The 13,233-nt window shown below is 38.6% G+C and overlaps 1 protein-coding gene across 21 annotated transcripts in view; it reads right to left on the minus strand.

Moving 5' to 3' along the window:
- Nucleotides 1-13,233, minus strand: part of NEB (nebulin) — a 215,667-nt gene that overhangs the window by 161,813 nt on the left and 40,621 nt on the right. For all 21 annotated transcript variants that reach the window (XM_059927862.1, XM_059927859.1, XM_059927857.1 and 18 more), the window contains exons 21-30: nt 12,720-12,827; nt 10,558-10,656; nt 9,682-9,786; nt 9,487-9,594; nt 7,687-7,998; nt 7,375-7,581; nt 5,121-5,225; nt 4,264-4,371; nt 2,194-2,505; nt 996-1,202 (exon numbers count right to left, since the gene is read on the minus strand). In XM_059927862.1, coding sequence (XP_059783845.1) covers nt 996-1,202; nt 2,194-2,505; nt 4,264-4,371; nt 5,121-5,225; nt 7,375-7,581; nt 7,687-7,998; nt 9,487-9,594; nt 9,682-9,786; nt 10,558-10,656; nt 12,720-12,827 — 1,671 coding nt within the window. The remainder of the gene's footprint in view (nt 1-995; nt 1,203-2,193; nt 2,506-4,263; nt 4,372-5,120; nt 5,226-7,374; nt 7,582-7,686; nt 7,999-9,486; nt 9,595-9,681; nt 9,787-10,557; nt 10,657-12,719; nt 12,828-13,233) is intronic.

The raw sequence follows: 13,233 nt of genomic DNA on the forward strand, positions 1-13,233 counted from the left end.
TTTGGGAGGCTAACTCAGTAGATGCGTTGGATGAGGGGGTTCACACGGAGAGGTGTTAATGGTGACTGCCAGGTTTCAGGCTTAAGTAACTAGGTAGATGTTGATGGCATTTATTGGGATGAGGAAGACTTAATATAGTGAGTTTAGGGTTTTCCTAGCTAACTGGAAAAACACAGGGAGAAGTGACACCTCGGTCAGTACAAAAGAAATCAGAACAATCTACACCATTTAGTACCACTAGAATAGAATTAATCTTGAAACATCTGAGGTAATGTGGGACTGGTCTGAGAAATAAAATCCAGAAAACCCTCAAATCTGAACCAAAGAATGCATTCCCCACCTTCGAATATCTGGGGCTAAAGACACAAAAAGTCCTCTCTTCTTTGTTTTTTACTTACCACAGTCTTTCCGGGGGAGGTATCTTAGAACTCTGAAATTATCAAATGAGGTGAAGCACTGAGCATTGTAATTAGCCTCTGACTAAGAAAAAGGGTCCAGATAGACCTGGGCTCAGAAAAAAGACGCTGGATGACTCCGAAAGCAAACTGCTTAACTCTTCCCCAGAGGCGTCTCTCTCTCTCAGAATATCGCCCTATTGATTTTGCAAGGGGATTAGGACATTAGCTTTCCCCTCATCTGGCTAGGTAGAACTCTTGCAACTCAGAGCAATAAATATCTTGGTTTGCAATTCAGACAAGGTCATAGATTATAATAGAAATAATTTTATTTCATATGTATAGTGTAGGGGTCTGCTTATAAATAACACAGACTCTCTACATTTGGAAAACAAAGCAAACTTGGAACATCGTCCTTCTCTCCTCCCTGTTCTTCTTAAGTCCCAAGTTGCTTCAAAAGTAAAACCTTTTGAATATACCTCTGAAAGCAGATGATTTGCTAACATAGATGCACACTCATGAATTGAATTAAGAAGGATTGTAGAGTAACTGGTCATGGGGTTATTCATGGACAAAACTGTTTGAAGGAAAACCACTTACGTCACTTAGCTGCTTTGTGTTGTGCTGAGCCAAAACCATGCCCACGGAATCAGGCACACTTGTGAACTTGATGGTATCTGGGTGCTGTCGGTACTTTCTCTCATTTAATGCATCGCCTGCTTTCTTGGCCTTCTCAACCTCCAGAGAACCAAAAGGGATCCATCCAACGCCCTTGAAGAAGTTGTTGTACTCATCTTTATATACATTCTGTAAAAGAGTAATCTCAGATGAGGAGATATCCTAGTGCATACTCAAGAGCTGTTTCTGGAATCTGTAATTCTATCCAGGGGGGAATGAAGAGCAACCTGTCAGCATGCTTGTGTCTATACTGGAGCTTTTGGTTATCTCTGCCACACAGCTTCTTACCCAGAATTTGGTCATAAGAAAAAGCAGTTCTGTTGTTAGAGTGCATTAACATTCCAGGAGAGAATGTAGGCCACATATTTCCACGGGTACTGCTAAAAAAAAAAAGTGTCTCTTTTGACAATAAATTGGGCTTTCCTTTTGATTTCACTGAAATCTCCACAACTTTTGAATTTCACCCACACCGTCCACCTGGGCTCCTCCATCTCAGATGGAGAGAGACATTCTCATTGAGCCACAATAAAGGAACACAATGTTTCCCCTTTACCAAGGATGATTCTTACAAAAACCTGGCTCCTGCAGCAGGAAATGCTCTGAATATTAAACACCCTCCCCCATGCAGCTCTCCATGAGTCATGCTGCAATCACAAAGCCCTCCTGGTTCATTTTAGATGACTCGTTACATAGATTTACATGCATGAGAGTGTGACCTTGAGTTCAAAAATAGAAGAAAAAAAAAAAGAACTTTCCTGAATTCAGAAAGAATAGAGAATGCTCCTATTTTGCATTATACATATTGCCGTTGAAGCAGGCCCACCAGGAGCAAACATTTCTTTTTGTTGAGAACCAGGGTGGCTTATGTACTTAGTAGAACATGGCTTTATCTTCGATCCATAAGTTAATAAAGATAATATCAATGATTGCGATAGGAGCACAGAAAGCTAGTAAAACACAGCGTGTCTACCATGCCTTTGTTACTCTTTCAATGATGACTGTATATTTTAAAGTGCATTTTTCAAATACCTTATTGTATTGTGAAGTCTACTAAAATAGGAAGAAATGATCACCTGTTCAGTACCAGCATCTCTAGGTCTATAATGTTATACATACTCACATCACTCTGAATTTGATTCATATTCCTGGTATGCTCAAGACTCAGGGCATCAGGTAGGTATGTGTAGTGATGTATCGGCTGCTTGTAGTTGATGTTGGTGGCAACATCCTGGGCCATCTTTGCAGCTGTAATGCTAACCATGTCCCCAGGGGTATGGTAGCTGGTTTTGGTGTTTTCATAGTTCTTCTTGTATTCACGATCAGACTGTAACTTTGCCATATTCATATAGTGGACGAGCTTAGGATCATCCTGGAGGCTTCTAAAACCCACATGCTTTCCCTTTGCCTTCTCGTAAGCTTCCTTGTATTTATACTGTGGAGGCAGAATTTGGTTAGCAAAGTCCTAAGCATTGGGAACATTAGGTGGAGCGATTATATTCACACACAAAGGCATTCAGAATATTGTGACTTTCTGGAAGACTGTACAAGAAATACAGTCCACACCCCACGTCCCCCAACCCCAGGAAGTTTAGACTGAAAGCATTTATTTCCAACACTGCTGGGTTATAAATGGGTATCATGATAAATTCAGGAGCAGTTTCTTTTCTTTGCTACGAATGCTATAGATGATTTGCATGTGGAACTTTATATAGAGCCAACTCTATTAAGTTTTCACACTTAATATAAACATAACATATTCCAAAATATAAGACTACATTCCAAATATATCTCTTGGTTTTCCAGGGATGTGAATTTTCCTAATCCAACATGTTAGTTCACATCACAGAATACTAGAAATACTTCTGGTTTCGATTCTGATTGGCCCAGGATATGTACACAACAGATGCAGAAGAAACTCTAAAGAACTGTACATGCAAGACGTTTATACTCAGATCTCTTTGGGGTGGGGTATGGAAAATATTACTATGTTTGTTGTCTCAGTTGACCTAATATGGTTTAAAAAAAAAAAAAAAACCTCTTCTTTGGCAGGTAGCTAGGCTTTCACCCAACCCCATTTCTCAGCAGCTACTCTCCAAGCTCACTGCTGAAGCAGCTGCAGATGAATTAAGGAACTATATAATAAGGGCAGGAACCACCGAGACCTTTCCTCATTAGTAAAAGCCTGACTGCAAAAGCTCTGCGGTCCAAGGTCTCTCACTGCTGAGATCGGCAATGGGGTGTAGACTGAGCTATACAGTAGGTAACAGATCAAAACCTCAATTTTTATGTAAGAGAATTCAAATCCACCCAAACTCTGAAGACACTCTGCTCCTGCCATTTAAGCACAAATTTATAAACAAGAGTTTAGCAAGCAAAAGAATTATCAAGTAATTTCTAGGCATGTTAGAAAAAGTTCTGTGTAAGGGCTAAAAATAAAAATGATAATGTCATATTTTAGACTGTCACTTTCTCCTTAAACTAGAAATGTATTTCAGAGTGATGTGCAAAGCTTTGAGGAACACATTTTCAGTACCATCCCTACATGGAAGGCTGTAGAATTCTTACACCCTATCTTCCACATGGTCTGTACACGTGGTTTCTTTCTTTTCTTGTCTCAGACAAAGAGTGTAGCCTCTGGAATAGTGTGTGACAGTGAAATCTATGGGGTGTGCGTGCTTTTGGAAAATTTTGTTTTTCAATGATAAGAAGAAGTATAAGTGTACACTTTTTCTATTACAGATGAAATAAATCAAAATTATATTCTAGAAAAGTGGGCTTTTTCCCATTTGGTTTATAAAATCTGTACATTTTATTTAACATTTTTTCAATCTTCTTAATACAATTATAATGCAGGCAGTCATCTGAATTTAACGTGTTAGCGTCAGGTGGGGTATTCTCCCTGAAAATAAATGTGGGCTGTCAGGGAAATGTGTCAGGGAAGGTAATTTGGGCTATGAATCAGGAGAGAAAGCCACTGTCAGATTTATGACAGTTCTACCAAGTGGGGTCAACTGACAAGAATCACAAAACATTGAAAAAGTGACAGGTTTTCAAAACAATATTTTGTGGAGAATTTAAATGTCATTAATTCAACATACTGTTTTCAATGTGGCATCATTTTAACAAGCACCCGTTTGATTACTTTGTGAAAAAGACAATCACCCAGATTTCACCTAAAATTTTTACTCACGTCACTGGCAATGTTTCTTGATGCTTTGGCTGCAGTGATGGGTATAGCGTCACCCAGCACATTGTTGCCCTTGGCTATTAAATCATGCCAGTCCTGTTTATAACAGACCTGCGATGGAAAAGGAAAAAGGATGTCAGCATGCTGTGGGGTAATCAGCTACACTGATTCCTCAACAGCTGGGATTGCTTTGTTCTTTTCCAGATAGAAGCTAGAAGAATCTCCTTTAGCACACAGTTTTAAGAAGTCACATTAATGGTAAATCAACTATACTTCAATTTAAAAAAAAGAAGTCACATTAGCAAAACATCATACATAAAATTGTATAGCATAAAATTATTAGACTCTGTACTAACCATTCACCAAAGTCTGGTTTGGGCATATACTGAAGAGGGAAATTGAGAAACTGGAGTGGATCCAGAGGAGAATAATAAAGGTTCTGGAAACCACAGTATGTGAGAACCAACTGGAGAAAATGAAGTTCAATCTTAAGAAAGGAAGGTCCAGGAAAGACCTGGTGGTTAGCTTTAGAAATTTTAGGGTTGTTGTTATAAAAAAAAAGGGGGGGGATTTCATTTATCCTTATTTTTCTGGAGGATAAAAACTTCCTCCATGTGCAGAACTAGGAAAACTAGAGGAATATGTGTTGAGCTTGACACAAAGAAGAATACTATACCCTTTAGAGTTGTCCTATACTTGAAAAGGCCGACTCAAGAGGTACAGAACCATCATCATGGGATATGCTCTAATGGGGGCTATGGAGAAAATTGACCTAAGTTGTCAAAGCCCTGTCATACACTAAAATTCTATTATTTTATCATCAGGTCTGGATTTCACACCCCATCAAAAACCCTACTTACATCACTTATATTGTAAGCATTGCACTTGGCCTGGAGAAATTGAGGAACATCAGGACCCATCGTATATTTATGTTTCACATCTTCTCCTTTAGCTTTGTATAAGATCTGCAACATAGTCACAAAAATAAAATGCATTATGGATGGTACAAAAAGGAAAATACATTAATTACACGCTTAAAGAAGTTATTCCTAGCATAATCCCCCACAATTTCTATTACTTAAAATTATCAAAGCCATCTTCCTATTTTAAGAAACTCAAGAATCTCATTATCTTAAGGAAGACCCAAAAACTCTGTATTAAAATAGAGAGAAAAAAATCCTAAGAAAATAGAAATCTTTGCTTGCCAGAGATGAATAAAAAATGAGTTCAAATGTGAAACCCTAACATGGATAACAGAATTCACTAAAGCCAGAAAAGGTCATTTTTGCTAGTGGAGTTAATAGTTCTTAAAGTCTTGGTTGTTTTTTTTTTTTTTTTTTGGTTTTTTATTCTTAGAGAGAAAGAGGTAGTTAGAATGAGTCTTTCAATTCCCCTAAAAACTTTCCAATTATAATTGTATCAGTAAAAGCACATAATAATTTCCTCATAATATAAAGGTGCTTATATGTAAATCCAGCCTACGCAAACGGTTTACCACTTCATATTTACCCTATTTTGCCATTTTAAAGATGTCTGAAAGACACCAAAGTGCATGGGGTAGAAATCATACTGTATCCTCCTCTTGGTAATGAAAAAGAAAGAAATTGCTCAGTTTCTAAAACTAAAACAGAATCGGAATCCCAAGTAGATTTTTAATCTCTTGATTGTCATTTATCATATATATCTCCATTTCCCAGGCATGTCTGTGTGGAATACCATATGTAAACTGGTGTGCATGTATCACAAGTAAAATCTGAAATGGCTTATATCTAAATGAATCTCCAAATACTAAATAATTTCTTCTAGGAATCCAAGAGCTATCTTCACTCCCTCACTGCCTTTAGAAACCACATCTAAGCATTCAGAGAATCTCGTTAATTTTACCTTCTAAACATCTCCTTTCCCACTGCTATTGCTTGAGTTAGGTCCAAATAAGGCTTCTGTTGAATTTCTGTAGCAGCTTTCTAATTCATCTCCTTGCCTTCAATCTCTCCCCTTTCCAATATATTCTCTGCATTTTTTGCCAATTATCTTTTAAAACACAGACCTGATAATGCAACTCCATGGATTAAAAATCTTCAGTACTTCCTGTTACCTACCCCATAATGTCCAGAGTATAAATTAACATTCAAGACCCTCAATAATCAGGTCTTGAAGGATTACAATCCTTCATCCTTCATCCTTCACTGTCCTTCCATTCATTACTTCTTGACTGTCATTATGTTTTTCCTTTTGCCAGTAATGCAGCCTTCCCTTATTTGCCAGGGAAGCTCTGGCAGGCAGTTACCCTCTCCTCTTATACTTATTTAGCACATGCCTCTCCTGTAGCGTTCGTCTCTCCATATGATGATGCTGTTTCTATCCATGTCTTTGTCTTATACTCTTGTCCTGTATCCCATTCATCCTCGTCTGTTTCATCTTTACACCATCAGCACATAATATAGTGCCTGGCACATGGAAGGTGTTCAAAAACATTCATTCAATGAATTAATGAATGAATGCTTTTGGTGTCCCTTTAGCTCTTTCATACACCAAATTTTCCTTGAGAGCTGTCTTTAGCCAGAGCGTATACATTGCTCATGGACAGGCAGGCAAACAATATACTAATCTCCTCGAAGACGTAAGTAAAGAAAAGTCTCTATAATAATTGTGTATGATGAATTCTGAGGAGAGAAATCATCTACTCATGTGTATTATTTCCCTGTACTAATATTTTATATATGAAAAGCAAATATGAGCAACTTAATATAGAATTGAATATGATGCATTTGCCACAATAAGGTGTATGGGATTTAAGCTTAAGTTTTGTTTGTGTGTGTGTTGTTCTAGGGTAGAACTTTTTGCACTTTCTCAAATACTTTATCCAATAACACAGTATTTATAGGCAGTTAAAAAGGAAGACATTTTTAAAAGGAAGGTAAAAAGCAAGATAGAAAAAAAAAAAAAAAGAAAATGTTAGTGCCCAAACTAAAAATAATTGTAATTATTATTTTTAAATGAAATAAAATAATAATTTTAAAAGGAAAAGATATTAGGCTCAGAGAATAAAAATGATGAGCTGATCTTTTGAAGCCTCCCTCCATCCTTTTGCACCCTCTGTTTTGTTGTACTCACATCACTGACTTGCTGTGTGTTCTGTTTTGCCTGGACCATAACTGGGGAGTCCACGATGCTGGTAAATTTGAGGGTGTCTGGATGTTGCCTGTACTTCTTTTCGTTCAGGGCATCACCTGCCTTTTTAACTTTTTCTACCTCCAGACTGCCAATAGGTATCCAGCCTATGCCTTTCATCCAGGTGTTGTAGTCTTCCTTATAGACGTTCTACAGCAAAGAGAGAAGAGAGAAGTGAGTGCCCCAGGCAGTGGGTTCTCTCACGCAGGCTCCCTCCTTAGAGGGGGACTGTCTTGTGGAGTAAATGTCACTTACATCGCTCTGTATGTGCATCATGTTTTTCGACAATTCCAGGTCCATGGCATCAGGCAGGTAGGTGTAGTGATGAAGCAAATGCTTATAGTTGGCATTGCTGGCAACATCCTGCGCTTTCTTAGCTGCCACAACGTTGAACATATCATGGGGTGTGTTGTATTTGGTCTTTGTCTTCTCATAGTCTTTTTTATATTCCCGGTCCGACTGTATCTTGGCCACATTCACATAATGAACCAGTTTAGGATCATCTTGGAGACTTTGGAAGCCAACCATTTTCCCTTTGGCTTTTTCATAATCTTTTTTGTAGTGAACCTGTTGGAAACAAAGGTGGGCATATTTTTTAATGTAGTTATGAAGGTTTTACTGAACAATGAGACCATGATTTGAGCAATTGAGCTTCCCAGAAATTATTTCAATAACCAAACAATTTGATATTTGCTTGTATATATTTGAAATGGAGCCTATTAAAATTAAAATGTTATTTAGAGTCCATTTGGTTGTCTGTGGTTGCTTCTGCCACCCAAGGGAGGTTGGGGTGGGGATGTTACTATAATTTATATCAGTGACACAGTAAAATAAGTTCTGTTCCACTTGGACAGTGATAGAGACAAATGAAAAGATAAATATTTCACAAACTCTACCAATTATACTGTGCTTCTAAAGCCAAATAGCTGGCTATTTTATTAGTAGAATTATACTAGTAGTAGTAATAGTACAATTTTAATGAGTCTTTGGATATTCAAAGGGAGACCCAGAACCAGTAGTGTGTAACACTAATTGGTTCTGAATAATAAAGTGGGGAGAATTAAGCGTCCTTGAGGAGACTTGGGAAGAACCCCAGGAAACGGAGAAGCAGAGATGTGAGGGAAGGTTTGTGTGTATGCTGGGGTGGGGTGGCTAGAGGAGATCACCCACAGAGAAAGGGGATCAGTGAGAAATTCTGGAGCAGGGCTGTTAGGACACGGACATTCATTATTCAGTCTTAATGTATTTACATTGCTGCAGTGACAACTCCATTTCAAACAATCATTAAAGTTGTGCTTGGGATTTGGAGGGAAACCAAAAAGAAGGGGCTGAGTTCCATCTCTGGATCATGCAGAGCAGAAAGAGAATAAATCTAGGGGAGGAGAGCCCAGGTGAGCCAGAGCAAAACCATCATGTGCAAACCAGGAGCCAGAGGTGATCGGAAAAGCAAAAACCTCAGAGAATGCAGCAAGCATGGGGAGGGAATCCCACTTCCTGCAGGACAGCAGGAGGGGGCTTGAGTCCATTTTATTTAAATCTCAAAGAGCAAAGTGACTTCAGTTCATATCTGAGTTGAAGTAAGATAGGAAAAGAAACAAAAGTCTTAACTTTAATGCAACCTAATGACTGACTCTTAGGGGCTCTGACACTTGAAGCCCATTCATCAGTCTGTAGAAGCAATGAAGTGAAAAGAGAGGTAAGGCAAAGAGGGAATTCATAGAAATTTAGCAAGTTTTGAGATAAAGGTTTACCATCAGGAGGTTATTATGATGTCAATAGCAGGTAACGTCTTTATTTCTATAAGAGAAATAATGTGAATTTCTGCAGAAATATAGATGAGAATTTTAAATTAGGGGGCTTGATTAGAACAGATTGGTTAAGGTTATACAAATCCTTACCCCCAAGAAAATTCAGATCTGTTTAGGGAACTTTCTTCTCTAAATAGTTTCAGCCTGGCTTGCTTCCAGTCAGGGACAGCAGACATGGGGACTTGGATAAGAAGCCCACCTGCCCCCATTCTCTGGTTACACACAGGTGACCACCAGCTGGACTTACGTCACTCGCCGCCTGCCTGGCAGCTTTGGCAGCTTTGATGGGGATCGCATCGTTTCTCAGGTCGTATCCCTTCTTGCTCAGGTCTTTCAAGTCTGCTTTGTACATATTCTGAAAGAAAAATGTCATTTGAAGATAACTCAGACCACGTGTAGAAAAGGCTTAACCCTCAGTGAGCAGCTGAGCCCACATGCACACCTCACTGATATTGTAGGCGTTGACTTTAGCCTGAATGAACTGGGGCACGTCCCCCGGCAGACTGTACTTGTGAATAAATTCCTCCCCTTTGACTTTGTAGGCAATCTGGAAGAGAAAAAAACACATAAACAAACAAATAAAGTAGGGGAAAGTGTTTAACGGCACAGGAGAATAATTTTGGAGCAGATCACATTGCACAGAGGAGTTTTTTTAATGAAAGACACTCTCTGTGCCTTCCCCACATTCCCCTGAAAATATTTGTAGGCATTTAAGATCTCCTATGCAATTGCACAGGGTCTGATCTTAGTGCCTGTTTAGCCTTGGCAAAAGTCTCTTGGTATGTGTTAAGAACCTCCAGACTAAGGTAGGGGGACCTAGCTAAGAGCCCAGGAAAGTGACCCAAAGACAAAGTTAACCTGCAGACACTTTCCTGAGCATAGGAAAAGTTAATAGGGTGGGATTTACCAACTATCTATATTATATTTTGTGGGCAGTGGGTGACTAAAGGGACTTAGGGGTAGTTTTTACTAAGCATGATTTTTGTCTTACCTCTGACTTTAAATATAACCCCTTCATATGATGTAGTATCTATAATCACTTTCCTGATCTTTCCTAGAAATAGGCTTGTGTTTCTGGTTATCAAGAGAAGCTCCTCTTACCTTTTCCTCGAGAGCAATGCCCAATCACTGAAATATATATAATCCTCTAAAGATATGAATTAGGTGTGCTTTTTTAATGAAAACCTGGGGAATTATACAGTTGCTCATATAACTGAGTCTCTTTAGATTGCCTAATAAGTACAGGTGATCATTACATTTAGAATACAAATGTATTTGTATTAGTTAACATTTAAATACAGAGAGAATTAACACTTACATCACTCCTCTGGGCCTGGTTGATCTTAGACTGTACTATAATTGGAGCATCTTCAATCGAAGTAAACTTGAGAGTATCTGGATGTTGGCGATATTTTTTCTGTTTGACAAATTAAAAAGAGAAAGTTAATAATACTTTCACCAAAGGCTAATAAATCAAAATACTTTAAATTTATTTTGGAGGGACAAGAAATTTTCCTGATTTTAAAATGTAAAAATATTTGATTCTTTGCTGGCTTGGGGGAAAAAATGAATACAATACAAAAACCAACATTTAAAGAGATTGTTTTAATTTTGGATTGTTTGGGGCAGTACAGACAAATATAACTTTCAGGAACGACTTTACTCTCTTAATTTCTTGCTTATGATGTGAAAGAAGGCACTGTGAAAGCTCAGCAGAATCCCGAAACATTACAAAGTTTTCTAAAGGATTAACAGAAAAGCATGCAAGAACATTTGGAGTATCTTTGCATGACACTAAACAAGCTCCCAGGAATGTCATTTTCCTTGTCACTCCATCAGCAACTGAAGCTCTCCAGTTGAGGGAGGAGGAATTGAGGAACTAGGGCAATTGCTATGGATTATTAATAAGAAAAGAAGGACTTTTGCTTTGCAAGCCTTAATGAGGTTAGTACATAAGTTATCACTAAAGTGCTGAGGAGACATAGGAGAGGGCCCATGGGGAAGATGTCTCAATTGGGAGCTGGCAACATCTAGCTACCCTTATTCCTATATTCTTCTCCTAGTTCTCTTCATTTTTGCATACTATACATCCCACTTTTGTGTATATAGTAGCATCCCTCTTTCAACTTCAGACTTCTGAAAACCACTAACCCAGAATTTTTTCTGAAAGATCTCTTGAGTAGATAAAGCGGTTTTCACCAAAAACAAACAGAAGTACAAAACAATAAGAACAACAAAAACTTGCGTGTGGAAGACAACCCTCACTTAGCACCTCTGACCCTTCTTTATGTGGTCTAACTTCCTGGATGACGGATTCACCTGACAGCAGGGGGAATGTTCAACTGCTGTCAGAGAAGTGACTGCTTTAAGAGCCCCAAGATCACCTTTGTTTCTTCTTAGACTGAATAACAACATATCTACTACTTCAAAGTCATCAAGAATATAGCATAAGGTATAATAATACTTCAAAGAAAATTTCTATAATAGTCATTATATGCATAATTCACAATTGCCAAATATTGGAAAAAATCCACATGCCCAGTAACTGGACAATCAAAGCGTGATATAGCCGTGAAAAGGACTACTCTCACTAATAAAAAGGAAAATATTACAGACACATGTAGAGATATGGACGAACCTCAAAAACATTATGCTAAGTGAAAGAATCCTGATACAAAAGAAATTTCTAGAAAAGGCAAAATTATAGAGGCAGAAAGCAGATCGGTGGTTGTCTGGGGTTGAAAATGGGAGTGAGAATTTTTGGGGGTGCTAGCAGCATCTTAAAATTCAACTGTGGGTCTGATATCACTGAGCCCCTGAATCTACGCCAGCAGCCAACTCCCTCCTGACTATTTTGAAGGCAAAGTATTTGAGTAGCCTCCATAACTTCAAGTATTCTCTTTTTCTTGCTGCTAAAACCATTCCTAACTAGTAGGGGGATCTCATGAAACCCAAGGCCAAAGTTGAAGCAACCTTGACCTAATCTCTTGATACCAACTGCATCTAACAGCCTAACAGAGCTTGCAGTCCAACCTCCCTTGACCATGCTGATTTCACTCCTATATTGCGTATTTCATAATATACTACTCATTTTCTATATTGCTTCTGAAAAATAAAGATGCATTTACCAGTTAAAAAAAATTCAATTGTGGGGATGGCTATGCAACTATATGGATTTATTAAAACTTGTCAAGGTGTACACTTAAAATATGTGAATTTTTGTAGTATGCAAACTATACCTCGATAAAGCTGTTAAAAATATTTCTGTCATGAGTGGTTAACATAAACGACTTTGGTGATGTGAAGAGGTATGATTATCTACCGAGATAATTCATGCACATGATAAGTTGGGGTTTTTTTCCTCAGCAACAATACTAGAAAATGAAGTGGTAAAGGAGGCATTTTCCATGGTTTGGGAAGTTTTACCATGTTACATTCACAAATCTATCTCTGTGACACACAGAGATATGATGGCTTTACCTCATTCAGAATGTCTGAAGCTCGCTTTGCCTTTTCCATTTCTAAGGATCCAAAAGGTACCCAGCCGCAACCTTTCATCCAGCTGTTGTAGTCAGCTTTGTATGTGACCTAAAACACCAAGGGAAAGGTTACATTTCTTTTTTTAAAATATTTATTTATTTATTTATTTGTTTATTTATTTATTTATTTATGGCTGTGTTGGGTCTTCATTTCTGTGCGAGGGCCTTCTCTAGTTGTGGCAAGCGGGGGCCACTCTTCATCGCGGTGCGCGGGCCTCTCACTATCGCGGCCTCTCTTGCTGCGGAGCACAGGCTCCAGACACACAGGCTCAGTAATTGTGGCTCACGGGCCCAGTTGCTCCGCGGCATGTGGGATCTTCCCAGACCAGGGCTCGAACCCATGTCCCCTGCATTGGCAGGCAGATTCTCAACCACTGCGCCACCAGGGAAGCCCCAGGTTACATTTCTTTACTCAGCATCATCCTTCTTCGTAAAATCGTTAACATTTTCCCCAA

Source organism: Balaenoptera ricei, chromosome 7 (genome assembly GCF_028023285.1).
Source record: "Balaenoptera ricei isolate mBalRic1 chromosome 7, mBalRic1.hap2, whole genome shotgun sequence".
Lineage (NCBI taxonomy): Eukaryota > Metazoa > Chordata > Mammalia > Artiodactyla > Balaenopteridae > Balaenoptera > Balaenoptera ricei.